Genomic DNA, 25,251 nt, shown 5'->3' on the forward strand with positions numbered 1-25,251 from the left:
CTCAGGTTCACACAGGCACTATTTTCAGGCACTACTTCCAACATCTTAAAACTCCACGCATTATTCACTATAGTCAAAATGAGGAAGCAACCCAAATGCCAATCAACGGATGAATGGATAATGATTGGTATATACATACAATGGAGTATTATTCAGCCTTTAAAAGGAAGAAAATTCTGACACCTACTACAACATGGATGAACCCTGAAGACATCATGCTGAGTGAAATAAGCCAGTCACAAAATGACAAACCCTATGTGAGTCCACTTGTATGAGGTACCTAGAGTAGTCAGTCATTGAGACAGAAAGTAGAATGGTGGTTCCCAGGGGCTGGGAGGAATGGGGAATTATTGTTTAATGGGTACAGAGTTACAGGTTGGGATGTTAAAAACATTCTGGAAATGGATAGTGTTGATGGTTACACAATGATGTGAAGGCACTTAATGTCACTGAACTGTACACTTAAAAATGCTTAGATGCTACATTTTATGTTGTATATTTTTTGCCACATACACGAAAAACCACACCCTCCACAGGTACCCACAAGGCCTCACCCCTCATGAAAGCATTAAGTCATGCCTGATTCAAATCAGATCTCTGAATGAGCAGGCATAGCCTTTGATGGATTTTTTTTTAAGAAATAAAAATAATAGCAAAATATATGAATTACGGTCTAGTGCAAGTTTTTTGGCAGGCCCTCTCTTTCAAGGCATGACATCTTCGTGGGAAAGTAAAGCAATGGGGCCTTGATGGAAGGTTGACTTGTAGGTGCCCCATTCTCCCCCCACTATAAAGGCTGTGATTTTGTGGTTGAGGTGGTCATGCTAAGGGGGAAACACATGCCAGAGGAGAGATCAGGTCTCTCCCAAAAGATCCCCCACCCACCCGCCCACAAGGACAAGCATTTGGGTTTAAGATCACCCTTTCCCTGGTCTGTTTTTAGAGCCTGGAGTCAGAGTTCTTTACAGCAAGCAGCTGGGAATTCTCTGGCCTATGTGACACATAACACTGATACAGCACCAGAAATGGGGCCCACACAGGCACTAGCTAATAAGTGACAGGACGGCACACCCTTTCCTGGGACCTTCATCCATCACTCCCAGACACCTTGGCCAGGGCGGGGTCATGATGGACCTTGGCAGCCTGCTCAATGGGTTATAGATACTGTTTACACAAAATAGCCCAGTTCAGATATGCCACGAGTAAACACAATAAATTCTCATTTCCCAGATCAAGAGCTTGAGGGTGAGGATTCTGGTTCCGTGAGCATTCTGGTTCACCATCAGGCAGAAAGCCTTTGTGGGAATTTCCATCTCTCCTCCCTGCTCTGCCCAATCCATCTTCCTTGAGAGGGAAGAAGTGGCATAGGAAGAAACCATCAGAAGACAAATTCTAACCCAAACCCTATCCCTCTGTGGCCCATGACCTTGGTCCCACTGAGCCTCAGTTACTTTGTAAAATGGGAACAACAGCTCCTGCAGCCTCATCTGTATGGATCAAATGAGACAGTGCCTGGGGGCATGTTTGGACAACACACTGTGCAATGGCTTAGGAATTTTCTTCTGCCCCCACATCTAGTATAGGTGTAAACAAGGTTAAGTCATTGTGTGTTGATTACGGAAACAAGTGGAGCCTCAGAACCACATTCCCTGCCCTGAGCCCTGTAAATTTTTTTTTCATTCAATAAAATTCTGGCAACAGTGCATTTTCTATGGAGATGAGGGGAAATATCCAGTCAATGCATATTATTGGCCCCCTGCAAGAATCACAAGGCGATCCCAATTCCTCCTATCACCTGGAAGGAAGGTGATGCAGGTGTGCTGGGTGAGAGCCAGGGCAAACAAGGGCCCTCCTGGTCCCTACCCCTTTTTAGGGTACACGAGTTATCCATGCTGGGGAGATGTTTAGTGTTTGTCCTCCCAGAGGCCCCAGAGGGCAACCTAGCTTTGATTGGCCAACTGCCCCCACTCCGTCCCCTGCAGTCCCCTGAAGGGAGCAGGGGAAAAGATCTTGGGGAAGGCTTTGTGCTTATAGTTTCAGTGAGATGTGTTTCTGAAGGCTGAAAGTGGGTGCTATGTCCGCCTTTCCATGAATAAATAAACTGATGCTTCCTGTGGCCTTGCTGCTGCCTGTCACACTGTGAATCCTCATCTCACAATGGGCCAGGGTGATGGTGGTGGGTCCTATGGGGTGAGGAAGGACAGAGACACCCCTTCTCTGGGCTCAGACCCAGAGGGCAAGACCCATAGTACCTGCAACTGACACAGGCTCCCCCAGGGCTTGTTCGGCAGCTGCTCAGGCATGAAATCCTGTTAATGGTACTTTGGGGAGAAGAGAATGGCCCTGGACACCTCTTGGAACAAACAAGACAAACCTACACAGGACATACCATATTCTTCTGGGAAGGGGTTAGGGGAGTGGCTTCAGCCATACATACGGGACTCCAGGACCCGGACACGAAGCATCAGATGGACAGGCCAGCTTTGGTTTTTGAGTCTTCCGAGCTGCCTAATTAGGATTTACATATTTCACTGTGGTCTGCCTTAGGGGGGCCATTCTGGAGACAGCTGGAGATGGGAAAAACCATCCAGACACTGGAGTCACACAGGCTCCTCTAGGATTTACAGCTGGGAGTTGAGGCTAGCCTCATCTCTTTCAACCTCAGTTTCACGTTTGTAGAAGGGGGAAAAGAACGCCTGTTCCCAAAGTGTTGTGAGAATTCAGTGAGATAATAAGCAGAAGGGTTTCCTAACACGCAGAAGGATTTCCAGGAAACTTTTCCCCTCCGTCTCTGACGGGAAGGTGGCGGAGAAGATTCCACCAGCAGCCGCCCACTGCCTTGTGTTTGAAAGGGAGGCAAGCGGCACCCTCTTCTAACACCGCACCTGGCCGCTAGCATGCCCAGGTGTCACATGTCCAGTCGGGGCCCTCGGGTTCAGGGGCCTGCCCTCCGTGTCTTACTCAAATATCCCAGGCGGGTGTGGTGAGGGGCAGATGGGCGCAGCCAGGACCCTCCGCCGCCAAGCCGTGGTGGGCCACGCGGCCGTTGCGCAGCGGGAGGCGGCCAGGCCTGGGGGCCCCGCTGCTCGGCCCGGACTCGAAGGGCAGGCCCGAGTCGCTGGGCTGCACCTCCACGAAGACCCGCGTGCGCAGGAGCCCGCCGGGCCGCTCGGAGTAGGCCTCCCGGTGGCCGCCCCAGGGCGGCCGGCAGAGCTGGCCCCGGAAGGCGGCCTGGAAGCCGCGGCGGAAGTTCTCGTTGAAGTAGCCATAGATGATGGGGTTGGCGCTGCTGTTGAAGAAGGCCAGCCAGTGGGCGAAGGGGAAGGCGTAGACGGTGACCAGATGCAGCTGCGGCTCGCTGAGCTGCCCGTAGTCAATCAGCAGCAGCAGCGCCCAGAGCGGCAGCCAGGACAGCGTGAAGAACAGCGCGACTATGACCAGCATGTGCACCACGCGGGCCCGGCGCCGCGCCCCCCGCCCGGCCTCCCCCGCCGTCTCCTCGCCGGCGCGCGCGGGTCCCGGGGCCTTGCACAGCTTCCGAGCGATGCGGGCGTACATGACCACGATCAGCGCCAGCGGCGCCAGGTAGATGTGCGAGAAGAGCACCGCCGTGTAGACCTTGCGCATGCCCTTCTCGGGCCAGGCCTCCCAGCACGAGTAGAGCGGGTACGAGCGGTTGCGGGTGTCGACCATGAAGTGATGCTCCTCGCGCGTGACAGTCAGTGTGACAGCCGAGGGGCACATGATAAGCAGGGCCAGGGCCCAGATGACCGCGATGGTGAGCAGCGCCTTCCGCAGGGTCAGCTTCTCGCGGAAAGGGTGCACGATGCAGCGGAACCTGCGGCGACGCAGGAAAGAGAAGCGGAGGTCTGAGCGGATCCCAGTGGTTCCCGGGATGAGCGCTAACTCTGACCCAGGGTTGGCGGAGTGGGGGCACTTTACATTCATCATTGCACCTTAGGCAGCATCGAAGAACAGCTCAAGTGTTAACTAAGTTCCTTTGTTCGTAGGTTAATTGGTTCCTCACCTGTGGGACAGCCATCTCCTCAGCTGAGAGCCGAGAAACAAAGGCAAAAAAACAAAAACAAAAAACCTGGGCCCTACAGGTCGGGAATGGAGGTCGGGGGCCACTGCAGGCAGTGTGGGTAAGAGTGAATCCTGTTTGTGCACCTTGGGGGATAAACCGATTATCCCACAGCTAGCAGAGTCATCAGCCCTGACGTTCTGTCCTGGAGTAGGCTGACTGGATAGATGAATCAAAGAAAACAGTTTGTCTCTGTTTATGGCTTCTTTAGAAAATCTTGGGTGCTCAAGTGGAGTCTACATCACAGATTGTCTCCATGTCACCTTGGCCAGCGTCCTTCCAACAATTCCTCCACAGCTTTAGGACTGCGCCATTTCCTCATTAGGACGTCTCAGCAGTGATTATTATTACACCCTTACTTTACAGATGAGGAAACTGGGATTCAGAGGTGTTAAGTAACTGGCTCAAGGTGACACAGATGGCAGGTAGCAAGAAGCAGCCTTGAACCCAGATTTGTCTTACTCCACTATGCATTTAAACCTGCAGCTGTAGGCCCCTTCTGTGCATTAGAATCTCCTTAAGCATTTTTAAAAATACCTGTGCCCAGTTCTCCTGGCCAAAGATGACAATATAATTAGTCAAGGAAAGTCACATGGCAATTCAGGGGCTGAACCTGCACTAGAACACAGATCTAGCACTGACTCCTAGCCAAGTACTCTTTCCACTTCACCAAACTGTGTCCTGCTCTCCTGTCTCCCCACCCTTTTCCCTACTTGACAGTGCCTTCTGCTTCTCCCATGGTCTGTCTCAAGCCTTGTTTCCTCAACCTACATGACTTTGGCCTACTGGTTTCATAGCATCACATACTTAAGACATTGCCAGGGAACAAATAATTCTTAAAGCACATAGTACTGGCTATAAGTGCAACAGTACTTAATGGATGGAAGAGAATCCCGGCACAGACCAGGAAGGCTGCCTGGAGGAGACAGGAACTTGAAGAATACTGCAAACACCACTGGGAGATTTTGCCCACTCACATATCATTAAAAATGATAACAAAATGAGGGTCGGAGAAGGAAGACTTACCCCCAGTCACCCAGCTAGTTAGTGGCCTTGCATAGACAGGAACCCAGTTCTACCTGTCTCCCCAGATGCCTACTTCCCTGGGTCACAAAAGACTGTATTGGATGAGGGCACAGGTAGAGAGAGGATAAGGACACTAGATTCTAGAAAGGGTGGAGCTAGTAAGTGCCCGTATTGGGAAGAGGACAAGGAGGAGGGTGTGGGTATAAGGAGGAAATTGAATAATAATAATTAGCTGACATCTGGGCTCTGTGCCAGGTGGTGGTATCAGCTTTACAAACAGAAATTCACTGAAGCCTCCCAGCCACCCTGTAGGGTATTAACCATTTTACAGATGAGAAAACTGAGGCTCAGAGTAGTTAAGTGACTTACCCAAGGTCATACACCTAGGCAGCCCTCCAGATTACCTACCAGCCTCCTTTGCCCTGGGGGAAGCACGTGGTATGAACCCTTATTGAAAGGGCTCATGAGAGGGAGGAGGGGAAGAGGACCTACTGCAGTTAGGTCAGTTGTACTGCTTGCAAAGAAAGCCTCCTTGGTCCCTGGCTCCATTCCATTAGCAGACCCATGCTTACCAGGGCATCTGATGGAATCTGAGGCTGAAAGACCAGATGTAGCTGGAGATGGTGCAGAGGGAGAGTCAGGGACCAGCAAGGAGGCCATGAGGTGGAGTGAAGGAGAAGAAGAAACACTTCCTCCGGCCACAGTGAGGCCCACTCTTTAAGCTGGCTCCCCCGGCTCAGACTCATGGGTGGCAGGATTCCTACTGCTCGGGAAACAAGCACTGCCCTCTAGCTCCTCTTAGGGCCCAGGAGTCCCTATTAAATCTCCTCAGGAGCTGCCTCCAGGCCTTCCAGAAGGAGGTGGCAGTATCCTCTGCAGTCCCCCAAGTCTAGAAGGCAGTCAGCCCCACAACCCTCCCTCTGCGGCTCAGGATTGAGGTCCGCTGACCACAGAGCAGCTCCAGCTTTCTGGCAGGCCCAGCAGTGGAGGCAGCGGCTTATCCCGGTGCCTGGCCTGAGTCAGCCCAGGACAACCCAGCCGGGAACCCTCTTACCTTTCCACAGCAATGGCCACCAGTGTGAAAACAGAAGCTGACACCGACATGCCTTGCACCAAGCCACTCATCTTGCACGTGGCGTTGTCGAAGGGCCACCCTGCAATGACAGAGGCCACCTGAGAGTGAGAAATGCCTTGCCCACAAAGAGTCAGAGACCTCAAACCATTAGGCTGGTTCCCTCAGTGGTTTGAGTCTTTCCTTCATGTCCTGCTAGGTGGTGATCCCGCTTCAGCTTATACACTTCCAGGAGTGAGGACCTTCCAGCCCATACCACCGTGACAGTCCTGACTATTAGAGAGACAGTCTTTATATTGACCGATGATTTCTCCCCATGAGCTGTAGATCCATCCAGCCCTGCCTGGCTTTCTGTTCCCATAGCCCTGCCCCAGGTTCTAGGCCTGTGGTTCTCAACCCTGGCTGCTCACTAGAATCAACTGAGGGCTTAGAAAAGAACCAGTACCCAGATTCATGCCAGACTAGTTACAATCAGAATCTTTGGGGGTAAGACTCAGACATCCATATTTTTCTTTCTTTTTTTTTTTTTTTTTTTTGAGAAAAGGTAGATTTATTCAGAGAGATACATTGAAAGGCAAGAGAAAGGCCACGAGGTGTGGGGGTTGGGTGCTCAGATCAAAAGTAAGTATACACTCCACAGAGTGTGGGCTGTCTCTGAACAGAGAGAGAGAAGGGCTGCCCAGACATCCATATTTTTCAAATCTACCCAGGAGATTTCAGTGGCAGCCAACGCTGAGAACCACTAGGATAGATCAACCCTGACTCTCAGGTTGGGGGGAGGTATAAGCAGCTCTAGTCCCTCCTACCTGACGTCCTCACTCTCATCCTTGAGCTTCTGCTTTCTCATGAGACCTGGGTCCCATCTGCCCTCAGGACTGGTAACCAGGTCCACATCGTAGTTACCTGACGCCATGTGTTGGCAACTTCCTGGCATGTCGAAAGGACACAGGAGCCAAATTGAAAGAGCTCCCAATAGTCAAACTGTGGGCAATTTGAGCAACAAAATAATGATAGTACTGGATTATAACCCACAGAATAGAACAAATGTAGAAGGAATGCTATAAGTGGAAGATCAGCATTGAGGAAATACAACAGTAATAATTGTTGCAGACAGGAACCATCAAGTGGATGTTAAAATTAGTGGCAAAAGTATAGTGAGAAACAAGACATTTGCATAGTCTCAAAGTATCTCCCCATAAGATACTTGATTATAAATGGGAAAATGGTAGCTTTGTCATGGAAAAACCTGGTATACACCACTTTAACCAAGTGATCAAAGTTAATACCACGATTGATACATAAAGATATCATGCGCCTTTATCAATATATCATCTGTGGTAGTCTCATCAAATATGCATTAACCAAATCTAATTATAAGAAAAGACAAACCCAAGTTGCAGGGCACTCTGCAAAATAACTGATCAGTAGTCTTCAAATGTGTCAAGGTCATGAACATCAAGAAAGATCAAGGAATTTTCACAGGTTGGAGGAAACAAACAAAAAATAATTAAATACACTGTATGGTCCTCAGTTGAATCCTGGACTGGAAAAGGACATTTGTGGGGAAATGAGTAAAATTCAGTAAAGTCTGCAGATTAGTTAATAGTATAGTATCAGTGCTAATTTCCTGGTTTCAATCATTGCATTATGGTTATTTAGGACAGTAATATTAGGGGAAGGTGGGTGAAGAGTATATAGGAACACTATACCAGTTTTGCAGCTTTTCAGTACATTTATCTAAAATCATTTCAAAATAAAAATTAAAGAAAATAAATCAAAGCAAAAAATGCCCTCCACATTCAAAAGGCTACATACCATATGGTTTCATTCATATGACATTCTTACAAAGGCAAAACACTATTTTCTGTCCCTACAAGAAAACAGATCAATGGTACCAAAGAGTGGAGGCAGGGACTGACCACAAAGAGGCCAGAGACAGTTTTCTGGGCCAAAGAAGTTGTTCTATAGCTTAATTGTGGTGGTGTTCACATGACTGTACATGTTTGTCAAAACTTGTGGAACTGTACACTAAAAAGGGTGGATTTTTTTGTATATTAAATTATACCTTAACAAAAATACCTAAATGTATAACATGAACACATGCACAATGCACATTTTGCAGGAAAGTATACAAACTATTACATTTAATAGAACATCCATCAGTGGGGAAAGGGGATTTGGAGTGGGGTAAGGGTACAGAAGGGAATGAATAACAAATAAACAAGGGGCTTCCCAGTAGAGTGAAGTCACATAGTACCCCGAATAGTGGATACAAGGAATTCAACTCTCTGCACTTGTGCTCACAGAACACAGAAACAAAAACAAAGGAAAAAAGAATCTGTGAGAAGTTTTATTGTATTGCATAAGATTCTGATACAATCTAAATACCCATCAAAAAGAGACTGGCTAAATAAATTGTAGTACCTCTATACAATGGAATTCTAAGCAGTCGTAAAAAGAATGAAAATCTCTTTCATTTATTAGTATCGAATAGCTCCATGTAAGTTAATTTTAATGTGTCCTATTTACAAGTTACATGCTGTATTCTTAAGCAGAAAAAAAATAAAGGTGCAGAACTGACTAATTAGAAGTTAGCATTTCCTTAATTTGCTTGCACATATATAAAATATGTTTGAAAAGTGCTTGTACTTATATAAAATATTTTTTGGAAAGTGATACAAGAAACTGGCAACACTGGTTCCCTCCCAGGAGAGAGGTGGAAGACCAGAGCACGGGGTGGAAAGGACATTTTTCACTGGATAATTTTTGGTATCTTTTGACTATTGAACCACATCAATGTGTTGTCTATTCAATTTCTTAAATTTAGGCATGTGAAAAGGACTGGCAGACACCACCTTAACCAACTAGTGACCTCACCATGTCATTGTTAACTGGTGAGCGTGTATGTGCCTGTTTGTGTGTGTACCTCTGCATATGTGTGTGTCTACACGCGCTGGGTGGGAGAAGGATGTGCCATTTCAGTTCAGCAGCCCTGAAAAACCCTGGGATTCAGCAGTGATTAAAGATCCCACCAGGCAGAGCCAGTAGAGCTGTGGGGACGCCGACTGCCCTGACTCCACTTCCTGGGTCCTGGAACCGACAGAAACATGGGCTGTGCCTCCCCCTGCCTCAAGCCAGGTAAGTCACTCCAAACGGGGCTGTCCAGGCTCTAGATGCTGAGCACCTGGGAACTCTGAGCTCAAAGCCTACAGGCTCAGACCTCTAGGGGTCCCCACAGTTCTGGAAACCAGTCCTTCCCACCCAGAGTCTCGGGGTATTTGGAGCCTCATTCTGAAACAAGAAATTCAAATCACACACAGAGAGATGATGGCATTGGGATCTTTCTGATGTGTGCAGGATGAACAAGCAAGAATTTTTAGGTCAGGTAGTCTAGTTTGGCTTGAATCCCTTCTACCAACTCCCTGCTAAATGGTCGGCCAGTCTTTACTTACAGACACTCTCAGCGACAGGGAGCACACTACCTGTAGGAAAGAACTCTCTTTTGTTAGAGAACATCTCAAATAAGTGGATTTTTAGGTTCTTACTCAGAGGAAACCTGCCCCCCTACCACTTCTTCCCACTGGTTCTAGTTCTGTCCATAGGAGCCACCTGGGAGAGTAGGACTGCATGGTGTAGTGGTTAGAAATGTGGACGTGAGAATGTGGGACTTGATACCTAGCTGTGTAACTACAGACTCATCCCTTAATTGCTCTGAGCATCAGTTTTCTCATCCATAAAGTGGGGGTAACAATAATGCATACTTTATCAGACTGTTGTGAGGAAGAATACATCACACAATGCCTGGAACAAAGGAAATGATTAATTGGTTGCAACTATTACTTCTAGTCTAATCCCTCAGCCACAAGACTGTCTTGAGAGTTTGAGACAATGGCATCTTGGCCCAGAGACCAGGCCAGCCAGGATTTTAGAGGAGAGGGGTACTCCTGCTGCTTCTATTGCCTACACTCACCAGTGATGAGGTTGTCCACAAGGGTGGTGGGCATGCAGAAGATGCCCACCAGCAGGTCGCTGACGGCCAGGTTGAGGATAAACATGTTGGTGACAGTACGCATGTGCCGGTTCTTGAGCACAATGAAGCAGACCAGGGCGTTGCCCACCATGCAGAGGAGGAAGATGAGCACGTAGGCCACGATGAACATGGCCGCCACTGGGGAGGAGTGCTGGTAGTAGGAGAAGAAGGTGAAGTTTGCAGCTGGGGTGGCCTCAGCATCACTCCCATTCTGCCTTGGGGGCTGGCTGCTGTTGGAAGGCTGGGAGGGCTCCCCTAGGAGCAAAGGAGCACACAGGTCAGGATCCTAGATGAAGAAGAGACAACTGACTTCTCACCATTGGTGAGATCCTTCTGTGTTCCAAACCCTGACCATGTCCTGGTACCCCGATCATGTGCTCAACTCCAACTGCAACTGGATGATCCAGGACTTTCAACCCATGGTCACTCAAACTGTGATCTCACACCTCCCACCCCATCTTGTTGGTTACTCTCCATTTGCACACAATCCCCCTCTGCCCATCTGGGCTCCATCCTTCTCAGCTCACTCTCTGCCCCAGAGGATGACCTCTCAGGACTACATTACCCAGGTTCCCTTGCCCTCTGGTCTTTGACTGGGTTCAGCCAGTGGGAGGCAGTGAAGGAGACTGGCAGAATGGAGAAGTGAGAGGTCAAGGTATTCACTTCCTGACTCCCTTCCTGCCTGGCCTAGGTATGCCCGTGGGGCTGTCTTTATGGGCAGAGCTCCTGTTGGGTGCCTCCTCTTCCATGGCTTTAGCTCTTGCTGGACCACAGTGACCATTCCCTCTCTGCACCAACAGCTTCCTATGATTGCTAGTCCCTGGGTGTGTCACCATCCCTTGCTGGTTCTGTTACCCTCCCTGCCCTCTTCTAAAGTCTCTCTATTCAACTCTCTTCATTTAAACCCTTTCTGAGTGCACCACCTGTTTTCTTTTGGGATCCTGACTATTACACCCTCAAGGGAGATCTTTGATCTCCTTCATCAACATCTCCCCCACAGAATTTAGTTGGCAAAGGCAAGACAGCAATAGAGGAAGGGAGAACGAAAGGGGATCCTGAACTAGGGCTAAGGAGCAAAGACATGTGTTAAATTCTCTGGAAGACCATCCAAAGCCAAGGCCACCACCCACCCTTTACCTCCTCCCATCGTGGTATCAGCTGCTTCATTTGCACAGCATCTAACAAAGCACTTCCGTATCTGTTATTTTATCCAATCCTCCCAGCTACCCCATGAGGTTAACAGGTTAGGTATTAGCCCCTTTGAAATGGGAGAACTGGGATCAGAGGGGTTCCATATCTCGCTTGAGGGGCACAGGAGTCTGCCGCAGAGCTGGCCCTGCTCTGTGTGTCCTAATTCATCCCAGGCGTCAGACATGTCTGGAAGGGAGCAGCTCAGTGTCCAACCACAGCTCTTCTGGGAAGTCATTAGTTGTGATGACTCACGATGTTGTCTTGTAAACTCTCCTCCTGCCTTCCCCCGGGACTGACTGTGGCCTGTTTCAGTGGATGGAGAGTCTTTGGAGAATATCCTGTCACATCCAGAGCTCGGCTGCTGGCCTGGAGGCCCACTGGAAGCTTGGGATCTGGAGGCTTTAGAGACCATGGGGGACCACAAGCCAATGAGCTGGCACATTCAGGGTCTCAGGGACACTTGGGTGGCAGGCGGAGGGCCTGCCAGTGGAGGGGGGAAAGCTGGAAGTTTCTGGTGCACAGTGAGAGGAAGAAACAACACTCTCGCTTAGGCCAGCGGCACGCAGTCGTACCTGAACGTCTTTATTTTAATATAGAAAATGTCAAATGTGTACAGACAAGAATGTAATAGTGAACATATACAAGAGTATATAGGTTAACGAACCGTGACAAGAGAGAATATAAAGAATCACTATGTACACATCATACACCTTCAACAATTATCATCTTAAAGCCAGTTTTGTTTCATCCATACCCACACCTCTCTTTGGATTATTTTGAAGCACATGATCACATCACTTCTTTTCATCCATAAACATTTTAGATTGTGTCCCTAAAAAAATAAGATTCAAAACCCCCCATAAACACAGTATCATTATCACACCGAACAAAATTAACAATTATGTCACAATATTATCAATTTTCCAGCAACCAGCATTAAAAATTCCCTGATGGTAACAGAATTTTTAAAATAATTGGTTTGTTTGAGTGAGGAGCCAAACAAGATTTCAGTTTCTATTATGTATTATTATGTGGCAAAGCACCCCAAAATTTAGGGACATGGCACTGTGGCTTAGTAACCTGGGTGGTCCCTCTTCAAGTGTCTCCTGGAATCACTCATGCAGCTCTGGTCATCTGATGGCTTAACTGGGGCTGGCAGGTCCAAGATGACCTCCCTCATATGGCTGGTGATCGGGGGGCTGTGGTGTCTTAATTCTCTTCCACATGGCCTCTTACCCTCCAAGAGGCTACATTGGGCTTCTTCACAGCTTGGTGTCTCAGAGTTCCAACAGAGCAAAGGAAGAAGCCACAGGCTTCCTAAAACCTAGGCTCCAGAATTTTCACATCATCACTTCTGCCACATTTTGTTGGCCAAGGCAAGTCACTAAGCCAGCTCAGACTCAAGCCAAAGAAGAAGCAGTTTCCACCTCTAGATAGGAGTGGCAACATTACCCTGAAAAGGGTGTGGACACAGGGAATCACGATTCATGAAGGTCCATTATTATAAAATCCATCACCATCTCCACAGTGCTTCTGATTGATGTGGTTCTTAAGCCTCTCTTAGTTTCTAGGTTCTTCCTGTTTCTCTTTGTCATCTGCAATTTACTTATCATATAAATATCTGAGTCATTTGTCCGTAGAATTTCTTGCAGACAGGATTTTGCTGATTGCTCCCTGGTGATGTCATTTTACACATTTTACTCTCTGTCCCCTGTATTTCTGGAAATGATAATTAGATCTAGAAGCTTGCCCAGATTGTATCTGGTGGTCTCTTCTTTAATGCTAAGCTTGATCAGTGAGCTTAGGTGATGTCAGCCTGATTCCCCAACCCCTACGCCCGCCGTCAAGTTTCCCATCAGCTTTTCACCGATGTTCCCAGCAGCAGCCACTGATTATTGCCTAGACTCCTTGTTGCATCTCAAATACAATCCAAACTCTTTACTGCAAGGTCTGATGCCTGTCGCCATAACTCTGGCCTCACCCTCTGCTACTCTCCCTTTTGTCCTTTGTGCTCTGGCCACCTTGCAATGCCTCCTACACACTGTAGCTCTTCACGACCTCAATGCCTTTATCTCTTCCTGTTCCCTCTGCCTCTTCCCCTCCTTTAGTTCTTCTCAGAGAAGCCTGGCCTGATCACTCTATTGAATTTAGGTGCACCACTATTATCTCTTACAGCATCCTGTTTATTTTCTTCAATTTGCCAATATTTTATTTCTTTCCAGGTTTACTGTTTTTTTCCTCCACCTTTGAAAGTCAGCTCCTGGAGAGCAGGGGTCTTCCCTCTCTTGTTGGTGGCCATATCTCCAGCATCTCATTAGTGCCTGCCCATTGTAAATGGTTCACTAAATGGTTGTTGAGTGGATAAATATTTGTATGAAGAGGAAAAGGAAGGAAGGGTGGATTCTGACATCAGGTGACAGGGTCTGGCTCAAAGCCGGCATTGTTGGTGTTGGAAGGCCTTCTCCAGGGTCCTCTGGAAAAACCTCCATCACAGAGTCTGTTGGGAACCTCTCCAGACAGGTCACCCTTGCTGAGCCTCAAAATCTACCCCCATGACTTGGGGAAATCTGTGGGTGTGGATGGGTAGAGGAAATTGCCAGAACCTGCCTGGCTAGACTCCAGTCTCTCTGTTTCCCCTACTGCCTCTCACCAGGCTCAGGGAACTGCATAGTGAATTCATATTCCAAAGTCTTTTCCTGAGAAGTGTCTGGGAGCAATCCTGCCCATCCCTGGACCCTTGGCTGAGCCTGGACATCAGTCTCTACACTTAGGCCAATTTCCAGCCTTGTAGACTGACTTTTTTTCTCAAGGAGGAAAAACTCCTTCTTATTCCTGGCAGCGCCCCTGAACTTCTACCTGACCTGGGCCCCGTGCCAGCAGATTGGGACTTCATTAACACTCTGGACTTTTCCTTCCTGAGATCTACCTGGTGCCCTCGTGGATACATTTCAGCCTGTGAAAATTTCATCCGCTGAACCCAGTTAAGCCATTTCCCTACTAGGGGAGCCTCCTGGAGGTCTTGGGATATAATAATCGTTGCTTTCAGGGCACTGTGATGATCTCAGAGATCAAGCTCTGAGCCACTGAAAATCTGGGGCCAGAGAGAAGATGGGGATGCACTGGTTCTCAGTGTGTGGTCCCCGACCAGCAGCATCAGCATCACCTAGAACTCGTTAGAAATGCAAATTTCCAGTCCTCACCCCTGATCTAGGGAACCAGGAACCCAAGGATCTCTGTTTGAACACATCCTCCAGGTGATTCCGATGCACATTCCAACCTGGGAACTGCAGAGCTAAAGGACTTGGACCAAAGACCCTGGAGGTAGTGGACGCACAGACTGGGAAGTCCCAACTCTCCCTCCTGGTGACTTCAGGCAATAGACGGAATATTTGTGTCCCCTCGAAATTCATATGCTGTAACCTAATCCCCAGTGTGATGGTATTTGGAGGCAGGGCCTTTGGGAGGTACCACTGACTCTTGAACAACGCATGGGGGTTAGGAGCTCTGACCTCTGACCAGTGGAAAATCCAAATGTAACTTTACAGTCAGCCCTCTGTGTCAGGATCCACATCCATGGAGTCAACGAAGCACAGATCATGTAGTATTGTATACACATTTATTGAAAAAAATCTGTGTATAATTAGACCTGTGCAGTTCAAGCCTGTGTGGCTCAAGGGTCAACTGGAATTAGGTCACGTGGGCAGGCTCTCACGAACAGGATTAGTGTCTTTATCAAAGAGACCCCAGAGAGCTGCCTTGTCCATTTCACCACAGGAGGACACAGGGGAAAGATGGCCGTGTATGAACTAAGAAGCAGCCCTCACCAGACACTGGATCTGCACCTTGATCTTGGATTTTTCAGCCTCCAGAACTATAAGGAATAAACTTCTGTTGTTTAAGCCGCCCAGTCTGTGGTATTTTGTTTTAGCAGCCCGAGCAGACGAAGACACCTCCTAATCTGCGTGGGAGCTTACTGTTCTCACCTTTAAACTGGAAACAGACCGTTCTTGGCTATGACCTTGGGTAGGTCATGTCACCTCTCTGGAAACCAGAGCCCTCACTAGTATAATGGAGACAAGCTCACTCGTACTGAAAAGGGGTTGTGCTGGGGAGTGAGTGAGAAAGTGTGTGAAGAGAACTTTGCGCAATGCCAGGGTGTGGGCCTCCCTGCAAGCCTGAAAGATGTGTGAGAGCGAAAACAACACCAAAATGAAGACCCTGAGCATGAACTCCGTCTGGGTACTTCCTGGTGTTCACAGCTCTCCCCCTAAAAACTTCATCATTGTCACCACCTGCTGGTCTGTCCTGGGACCATACGGGAGCTCAGCCCCAGACTAGAGACCTGAGTTCGCCATTCAGCACCCACTTCCTGAGAGCCACCTGAGTGAACACAGCCTGGGCCAAGAGCCACTGGGGACTGGCTGCAGAACACAATAGAAAGCAGTACAAATGGCTAATGAGATAAAAAGTTCACTTGTCATTAAACAAAATGCAATTTTAAAGGAACACTGGGGTAAGCTTTCTATCACTCAGATTGGCAGAGAGGAGAAGTGCCCCCTGAGGGCCAGAGTGTGGCTGTGCAGGGTGGCTGTGCAGGAGGACCACTGCTGAGGAAGGAGGCTCCTGAGACCTGCAACCTCACTTCTGCCCCTTCTGGGTTAAAGGCTGGGTTAAAGCCCACGCATCCCAGGCACCCAGCACCGCAACACGGGTTTTTGCAAGCCCAGCCCCTTCTCAATAAGAGCAGGTGAGCCTTCTGAGAATCATTGGGTTGGCAGAGGCCAATGGCTGAGGAGTCCCTGGAGGAGCCAACAGGAGCCCCAGACAAGCTTCTTTTTGCACTTTCCTTTCTCCTACGCTGAAATCTTCATTTCTCCTCACCTCTCCCCAGTGACCTCCTTCCCCTGCATGGGCCTTCCCCACAAGTCACCCACCTCCAGGCAGTGTGAGCAGACATCCTCCCAGCTTCTGGCCTCCCTCAGCCGCAGAGCTCTGGGCCCAGCAGGTAGTTGTGAAGGCTGCCAGGGGCTCTGAGGAAGCCACGAGAGAGACTGGGCTTTGGCTGGGAGTGGGTGGGGAATGCTGCCCTCTGCTGGCTGACCCGCAGCACCCCGTGGAGGCCTAGGCCCAGTGGGGAAGACCTGGGAGGCGGCTGCCGGCTGCTCCCAGCATCTCTGCAGGAGGCTGGGTGGACTGCAGTGTCTGTCTGCAGGCGTTGGGAGAAGGCTCCTGGGCCCTCAGAAACCCCACCATATTTTTGGTCCAGCCACCCAAGAATCCCCACTTCTGCCCTCCAGTCAGTAATCCAGCAGGTCAGAGCTCCTCGCTCAGGATGGGTAATAAGACCTGGTGAGGACACAGTTTCTAGGCCAACTCTGAGCGGCAGAAAGGTCTTCCTGTTGTTGAGTTGGGCTGTCCTACTGTAGCTCGCCCAACTTGTCCCAGTTCTGCTCCTTGGAGCCAGACAATAAAAATGAGCCCCTGTCCCCAGGATCATTCCCCCTCCTCAACTTTTTCCCACCCTGAACATTTCAGTCTCCTTGGTAATTGGAGTTCTAGGTTCATCTCACCATCAATCCATTTTGACCCCCAGTAATTTTCCTCAAGATTACAAGCCAGATCTCCCCTATTTGAAATGTATGCAATTAATTTTTTTGGATCTAAATTCAGGATTTTGCATTTCACTTACATTTACATTTCATTTTCTTGGTTTTGATCCAGCATTCCAGATTATTGAGATACCCTTAAATCTTAATCTTAAATCTTGAATCTGTTGCCGTGTGGGTCTTAGGGCTCTTTTTGTCCCTCTAAATCATTTAACGTCATGTCAAGGTTAGAGTCCAAGGGACCTCTGGGCTGCATTTAAGCCTTAATAAAAGCCCTGTTTGTCAGTCCTCCAGCCCCCTTCCCACAGCTCTCTGATGGTTCACAGGGCTTTCGTGAGAGATCTTAGCAAGGTCCTGTTGAATCTCCTAATTCATCTTTCTACCTCTTAGGAACCCAGTCTGTAAGAGGAAATGTGGTAGGTTTAGCCTGATTTGTTCTTAGCACTAATATTGGCTCCTCATGACCACTGCATTATTTTCTTTCTTTTTGAAAAATAAAATGCTTTTATTTTTTTTAAATATGCTTACTATAAAACAGCTCTGACCACTACAAAAGAAGAAGGTAAACTAAACATCCCTGAAATTTCACACCCAGAGATGACCCCCATGGCCGATGCATTTGTGATGCTCCCAGCCACATCCCAAAGGTTCTGGCTGGGTGAACAGTTCCCTGCACTTCCAGCACCCCAGCAAGCCTGCACTAGGGCTCTCTCTGCTTTGTTTTCTTTGAAGCCACAATGGGAACAACCTAGAAGTGTGGGAGTGGGGCAACCCTATCCAACGGAGAGGAAAAAACAGTAGTCTTCTCCTCATCCCGAATGGGGAAAATCTCCAGTGCGTTCTGCACTTTTCTCAAAAGGTGTCCAGAGAGACAGAACCCCAAAGGCCCACGGCTCAACCCAGCTCCTTCACACACCTGGTTCCAGTTCTTGCCTTTCCCCCTGTCCCATCTCACTCTTCTGCCTCTGCTTCTGGGCATCAGCTCCTTGTCTTAGGGTATGCTTTTGGAAGCATGAGCATCCAAACAAAGATGTTAGTGATCATCTCTTTGTATATATTTTACACATATATCCAATAATAAGCCTATGTAATTTTGCATAGAGGGGATCATACTGCACATGTTCTAAAACCTGTTTTTAAAAAAATTACTCACAGTAGGCAGTAAACATATTTTCAAGTCAGTAAATAAAATTCTAAACACAGTTCCTAATGTCTGTATAGCAAGCCATAGCAGGTGTTCTCATTATTTAATTTACTTAATTTATGGCCATCAAGATGATTTTCAGTTTTCACTGTGATGAAAATTCTTGTGCACATATCTTTGCAAGTGTACAGGATGGCCTCCTTTGAAAAAAATTCTGAGATGTGTGATTGCTTTATTGTATCCTGTAAGCAGATTTCTTTTTGCTATCCTTACTTAGACTTTGAAAGCTCTTTGCCAGTTTTCCTTGGCTTCTGTTCACCCAGGCTTTGGCACTGTGCTAATACTATTCTTCCAGATCCTGCCAGTCTTCTAGATTCATCTTGGGTTCTGCATTCCTCATTGCATCTTGTGCGTGTGTGCTTTTCAAACCCTAGCTCACTGGGAAGCTACAAGTGCAGCTGCACATGATGTTCTATAAACTCCCTTTTCTTTTTTGCCAGCGATGTTTGCAATTACTTGCTTGGAATTTCTGGGTTTCATTACCTCCTGGAGCAGCCTTCTTTTATGGGTATGAATTTGTTTAACACATCTTGTCTTATTTTATCCTCACAGCCACTCTGTGAAGCCAGCTAAATGTAAGTTTCTTCATTCAATAGATGGGTAATCAGTGGCACAGAGAGGTTTAGACACCACAGCAAAGACACTCAGCAAGCCAGTGGACCCACCCTCAGTCTTCCAGTTTCTTGGACTAAATACGGTTTCTCTTGCCCACACTAGCTGAGAGTGGGGTCTGAACCCACCTGGTAAGGTTGGAGCAAGCAGCCTTATGCCTAGAGCCCCTATCCCTTAAAATCCTGGAGGTCAGGTCCATAGTTCTCTCTCCTTTCCTCCAGGGAGAGAAATTCTGCATGGAGAGCTTGTCTAGAATTCCATTTCCCCCACCATGCCCATCCCTTCAAGCAGGCAAAGACGATGACAATTCCTCTAAAGCTAACAGGCAAGCTGTCCTCACCTAGTTTCAAAGGATCCTCTGCCTAAGCAAGAGGGAATGTGCTGTACACACAGGGACAGAGGCTTCCAGGGCTTTTTCTTCCTCTGTCTCTGTCTCTCACACACACTACAGAGCACTAAGTCTTCCTCTCGCTCTCTCTCAATGTCTGGCTGTCCCTAACTCACACACAGTGTCACAGTTTTGGGCTCTGGGACAGCCGTCGGCGATAGACACCTCAGCCCCTTTCCTTTCCGTTGGTTCACCGCTTCTCCGTCAGTACCCACCCTCTCCGAGCCCCAGCCCAGCCCCGGGGTGACTCACCCTCCATGCTGCCCACTCCTGCCTGCTCCGGGACAGTCTCGACAGAGGGAGGCAGCCTGCCGCTCTCGGCAGGCAAGGGACAGGGTGTCTCCGGCGCTGGGTTGCTGGCGCGCGCCCCTGCCTCTGCTCTCGGTTCTAATCCTGGGCCGGGCGGAAGCGGGCAGTGGGGCGTGCGCTCCCAGGCCCCAGCCCTGCCCGGAGTCTCGCTCCCCTCGCCGCCCGGAGGCGGTCGGGCAGCGGCTGGGGCCGAAGGCTCTGGAGCAGCGGAACTCCACTCCGGGCTCTGCCGCCTGCTGCGCGCCGCCCGCCCTCCCAGGCCGGAGGAAGGGGGCTCGCGCGGAGCCGTCGCCATGGCACCCGGCATACTTGCGCCGCCGCAGCGCCCCCTGCCGGCCGCGCCTGGCGGAGCGACGCCGCCCCGGGCCGCCTTCCTGATGCGGCTCCCTCAGCAGGAACGGAGTACCCCTCCAAAGTAGAGGACACGTCCCCCTGCCCACTGCAGATCTGGCAATGATAACCGGTAACTCTGTGCCCCTGTCCCCGCTCCTATTCTTCTTCTCACCCCAGCCTGACCCGCCCCCTCCCCCCCAGCCACCTACCCTGGTGTCCAGGACCCTGGAGCCCTCCTGAGAAGGGGAAAAGAGGCAGCTATGATACACAGGAAGGCAAGGAGACTGGGGACAATACGTCAGTGGATAACCACTGAATCTGGAATTGAGGGCCAGGCGCTCATCAGATCTTTACCCTTGAGCAAGCGTCTTACCTATACCCAAGCCTCAGTTTCTGCATCTGTGAAATGGCTTTGAGGGAAATAAATGAAATGATGTCAAAGATTCTGCCCAGCACGTAGTAGAAGCCCAACAAATGGTCCTTTGAGCTGGATTGGAGGCCACCTTCTTTTGTTATATGAATGAAGATCCCAGGTTCCAGGCAGATAAAAGAAAGTCAATGGCTCATTCCTCCCTTTATTTGGGATTAGGGGTTTATTCTAGGTGGAGTCAGAACCAGAAAGGCCTTAAAGGTCACTGAGCGTAACCCTGACCTGGGCAGCCACCTGGATGCTAATGGCCAGCAGTGGTACTTAAGCCCTCAAATCACTCTATCTGGGGGACTACCCTTCATAGGGTCAGAAGAAAGGAGAGTGCCCTCTCAAGTCTGCCCTTCTGCAAATGAAACACTTGAGTATCTTTGAGCTTTTTGCTTCCTGTGACTTGTCTCAGTTTCATCTGTAAAATGGGAATAATAATTCCTGTCCCCTAGAGTTGTGAAGATGAATGGACCTCCTCTATGGAAAGCACTCAAAATGATGCCTGACAGAGAGTAAGAGCTCAATAAATGTTACTTATCGTATCATTATTATCTCGAATCCACCTTCCTGTGGAAGTACAGTTCTTGAAGTTTCCCTGAGAGTCAGGACCCAAAATCTTGACAGGTCATATCACACCCCCTTGACCAATGCAGAGTTCAGGACACAGCTGTAAAATCTATATCCAGCACTGCCATTTACTGTATATGTGACTTTGAGAAAGTTATATAGCCCCTCTTTACCTCAGTTTTCCTTCATCTACAAAATAGGGATAATAATAGTACCTACCATATAGTAAAACACTTACAACTGTGCCTGGCTTAGCAGGTGCTCAATAACTATGAGCTATGTTTATTTGAGAACTAGACTTTGAATAGTCCAGTCTCACCTTTTTGTTGTTGTTTTGTTTGTTTGTTTGTTTGTTGTTCCTTCTTCCTTTCCTCTTCCCTTTCTTCTTTCTTCAGCTGCCACATCATTCTAGTGCATTAACTTAAGCTTGTGGTCAATTCCCCCACCTGCCATCATTTTTATTTGAATGGTTCTGGATCATAGAGCCTCTTTTCCCTCCTTCTCCCTCCTCTTCTACAGACTTCTCTGTTTCACCATCAGAAACTTTGTACTATGCCAGAGTACACGTGGCACCATTCAAAACAAACTCAGTGCCCCAGCCTTTGAGGGGCAGGCAGGGAAGTGCCATGGATAGAATTCAGCCTCCACTATTTATTATCTGTGCGGCCCTGGATAAGTCACTTAAGCTCCCTAAGTACATCCCCCCACCTCCGTAAAATGGAATGTATCATCTTCTCAAGACTGCTGGGAGGATTAAAAGTCAAGTGCCCCCGACACAGTGCCCTTCCTTATCCCCAAAGTTATGAGTGGAGGCTGAACAGATAGATTAGGTAAAGGTCTTTCCATGTAGATCTAAAAAGTGTCTCTTCTCTCTCCCCTCCCTACTCCAAAGGGGCGCCCAGGAAACCTGACCACCACTGCTCTATTTCAGGTCATGCCTTCCCCTCAGGTTCACTTGACCATCAGTTGGGGTATGTCCCAGCCCTGAATCTTCAGCCAAGCAAGGGCATCATCGCTCATATTTTACAGGTGATGTTAATGCCTTACCCAATATTGCACAGCTGGACAGTGGAGGAAAGAAGCAGAACATTTCTCTGGAATCCTAGGGCATTGGCCCTGCTGCCCCCACTTCAAGGTTCTTGGCCCTGTAGAAGAATCTGAGAAATTATGGGCACAGTCATCCAGGGCACCGAAGCAGTCCCTGTTCATCTCGAGGAGCCCCACCACTTCTTTGCCCTTCAGGGCTTCCTGCTCTGTCCTTTCTGGCCAAGACCTTGGCCTCACCCTCATCTTCAGGAGTGCTGCTCCCCATCCCACCTCCCCAGACCCAACAGCTGTAGCTAGGCTCACGTGCTGTGGCCTAGGGAGTCTTTTCACAGAAAGCCTCACCTTCCTGGAAATTGATGTCCGCCTGGAAAGCTGGATGCCAGGAGGTGGCAGGAAAGCAGTGGGATTGAGAAGGTCCTTGAAGGGAGGAGAGCTTCCTGTGCCAACTGGAATCAATGTGAACAACTGCTTGGAGAAGGGTCTGAAGGGAGTGGGGAGGGGTGTGTGGAACCTTCTTAGAATAGAGTTTTCTGGGTGGCACTGAGGGAGGTCAAAGGAAAAACAACGCGACTGAAGGACTGCCCTTCTCCTTGGGGAAAACGAAACAGTAGCTGCCACCCAAGAGAGGGAAAATTTAATGGGCTGTGGTGAATTTGGAGGAAGTGAAGCATAGCCAAGCAACCTGGCTGAGGTCCAGGGCTGGCAGTGTGCCATGTGTTAGGCTGTGTGATACTGTGTCTGGGAGTCAGGAGTCTCCGGTTCTAGAGCAAGTTCTGCTTACTGTGCAATCTTGAGCAAGTTGCTCAACCTCTCTGGGCATCAACGTGAAAAGGGAGGTGGGATTAGAAGCAAATCATCTGGCAATCACTGATCTGGTCTTCAAGTACCCACATTTCTAGCTCTCAGTGGACACCAACCTGGAAGTCCCACCTCTTCCCAAGTGGGCTCATCATCCCTCCCCTCCCCTGCTGGCCTCTCCTCCTGCTGTGTTGTCTTCCCAGGGAAAAATATCCACCTGCACAGCATGAACATAAAGCAGGTGGCAGACCCAGGGGCCTCCCAGGGGCTGCGCAGGCGATCCGATGCATAAATGAATATGACCTGGTGTGGCCCCTAGGGCACTCCTGCCCTGCTTCTGCCATTCCGCTCCAGGAGATCACTGCCATTGGAATGCAGGCTCAGGGTTGCCAACTTCTACAAATTTTCAGAAGCCAGAAACCCAGGTATTTTTCATGAAAGATTTCAACTCCCAATTTTAAATAGTTGGGCAACTAACTCAAAATTACTTTTAAACATTATGCAGGCCAAACAAAATACATCTGTGGACTGAATTCAGCTCAGAGCCCTTTTGCTACTTCTTAAATCTCTCCAGGCCAGTGGTTCTCAACCTTGGCTGCACATGAGAATCACACAAGTGGGAGCTTTAGAAAAAAATCACCAGGGCTGGGATCCTAGTGCAGACCAGTTGAATCAGAGTTTCTGACAGTTAGGGCCTAGGCACTGGTACTTTTTCAAAACTTTCCAGGTGATTCTAATACGCAGGCAAGGTGGAGACCCACAGCTAGCCCCTTTTTGGCTTTTTGCCTTCCACAAGGGTCCTGGTCTCAGAGAGCTCACAGTCAGCTTATGAGGAGATATAATGAATGAATGATCGCTTTGCCTGTGGTCCACCCCCCATACTGTTCCAAATGATCTTCCCAAATCATGAATCTAATTGTGCCCCTCCTGTGGGCTTCCAGGTACTTCTCAGATTACACCTAAACTTCACATGCCATACAAGCCCACCCCTCACAACCTACAGCCCTGACTCCTGTGTCATCCTTGATCACCCACACTTTCCTCACCGAGCATCCCCCATTCCTCTTCAGGTGCACTATGCCTTTGCCTGTGCTGTCCCCACTGCCTGGCCATCTCTTGCTATCCCACTCCTTATTCCTCCCACCTGCCCATCACCCTGTCTCTTGTTCCATCCTCTGCTCCTACATCTCTAGAATAGCTCTTAGACCAGCATTTCCCTGTTACTATCGCCCAGGGAGATTTTAAGCCCCACCCCTCCATGGTCAGGCCACACCCTACACCAATTAAATCACTACATCAGTACTTTTCAAAGATCCCCAGGTAATTTTAATGTGTAGCAAAGTTTGAGAACCACCATCTTGAGACTGAAGTACTATTTCTCTTCCCACACCTGTCTCCCTATCTAGCCTATAACCGCTCCTCCCACCCCAAAGAGCTGAGACCCCTTGTCATTGGCTGCAGTGTGCCCATCCTAGCATCCTTCCTGGGCATGGGTGGAATGCACGAGGCCTGTGCTGACCTCTCACAGGCATTCCCTCTCCTCTAAGCAGGGTTGTGGTGTGTTCTGAGATGCCTAAGGGAGTTGGTAGGTGCCCAGGATGAGGTTTGGCACAAAGCCGCAGAGCGCCCTGTGGGCTATCTCCCTGGTGGTAGGAAAGCTGAGACTCTCCAGTGGGAGACCTGGTCTCTATCTCCCTGGCTGGAAATGTATTCAGGCCTTTGGGGCCAGGAAGGCCACTGGTGTTGCCACCATGTTGACAAGGCTCAGAATCCACGGGAAAGGGAAAGGGGTTTCAGCCTAGTGGCAATATAACCCCTGGAAAGCAGGTGCCTGGCACACTGCCAGCATTTTTAACATCTGTTTGGTCGTGGTTGAGGGACTGTCCCTGTGAAGAGTGAGGAGGCCAGGGGAGCTGCAGAGAGGCTGAGGTTTGGGCCAGAGGGGGGTCCCTTCCTGGGTACCCCTCCCTCTTCTTAACTGGCTGTGAGGATCGCTTCCTTCGAACTGCTTTAAAATGCGTCTTACTGAGCTCTCCTCAAGGAAGGGTTGTTATCTGCATTTATATTGAAAAGCGAGAGTTCTAATGGCTGACTCACTTCCACAGCACAGCCAGGGCAGCGGGGCCAAGGAGGAGAGGCTGTGAGTGCTAAGCAGACGAGCTCAAGACACACCAAGGGCCCCAGAAGGAACTCAGGGCCAGAGCCAGGAAACTTGGACATTCTGTGACCAGCCCCCTGCACGTCCTTGGGCAAGTACTCCACTTGCCCTCTGGAACCTTCTCTCTGGAGCTCCATGTTCCCGTCTATAAGATGGGAGAGGTTTGGACCAGAAGAACTTTCTCTCTGAGGTCTACTTTCTCCTCTGGAGAACCCAGGGTAAGAAGAAGTCCCCTCCTCAGGAGGGGCCGGCACATCCTTAGGAACTCCATCTCTCTGGCTTGGGTCCTGCACCCAGGCGTTGGGGGGTGAAGGCTTCACAGGTGACTCTCCACGGTGTCAAGAAGAACACATCTTCAGGAAGATGCTGAAGCCTCTCGAGAAAGGTGGACAGCTCTCCTCCAGACGA

At 49.1% G+C, this 25,251-nt stretch overlaps 1 protein-coding gene across 3 annotated transcripts; it reads right to left on the bottom strand.

The window, feature by feature from the left end:
• Positions 1 to 901: 901 nt before the first annotated feature.
• On the bottom strand, positions 902 to 23,792 carry NPFFR1 (neuropeptide FF receptor 1). 3 transcript variants are annotated; one of them, XM_074374134.1, is made up of 4 exons: positions 21,888 to 23,792; positions 10,153 to 10,467; positions 6,165 to 6,264; positions 902 to 3,838 (listed from the first exon to the last, which is right to left on the bottom strand). In XM_074374134.1, exons 1-4 carry the CDS (start codon positions 21,928 to 21,930, stop codon positions 2,962 to 2,964), a joined length of 1,335 nt encoding a protein of 444 aa, XP_074230235.1. In that variant the 5' UTR covers positions 21,931 to 23,792; the 3' UTR covers positions 902 to 2,961. The 3 variants fall into 3 exon arrangements, with proteins under 3 accessions (XP_074230235.1, XP_074230233.1, XP_074230234.1); XM_074374132.1 differs by lacking the exon at positions 21,888 to 23,792 and adding an exon at positions 19,466 to 20,010; XM_074374133.1 differs by lacking the exons at positions 10,153 to 10,467; positions 21,888 to 23,792 and adding an exon at positions 19,466 to 20,010.
• Positions 23,793 to 25,251: the final 1,459 nt, after the last annotated feature.

The sequence above is a fragment of the Camelus bactrianus genome, chromosome 11 (assembly GCF_048773025.1).
Source record: "Camelus bactrianus isolate YW-2024 breed Bactrian camel chromosome 11, ASM4877302v1, whole genome shotgun sequence".
In the NCBI taxonomy this organism is placed as follows: domain Eukaryota; kingdom Metazoa; phylum Chordata; class Mammalia; order Artiodactyla; family Camelidae; genus Camelus; species Camelus bactrianus.

What these genes read in the sequence shown, in the direction of transcription:
- NPFFR1 (XM_074374132.1), bottom strand. Translation starts at nt 19,829, where the DNA reads ATGCCGGGTGCCATGGCGACGGCTCCGCGCGAGCCCCCTTCCTCCGGC. An exon ending in TGTGGACAACCTCATCACTG is followed by an intron (nt 6,265 to 10,152) that starts GTGAGTGTAGGC and finishes CTGTCATTGCAG; the next exon opens with GGTGGCCCTTCGACAACGCC. An exon ending in GTGGCCATTGCTGTGGAAAG is followed by an intron (nt 3,839 to 6,164) that starts GTAAGAGGGTTC and finishes GCGTCGCCGCAG; the next exon opens with GTTCCGCTGCATCGTGCACC.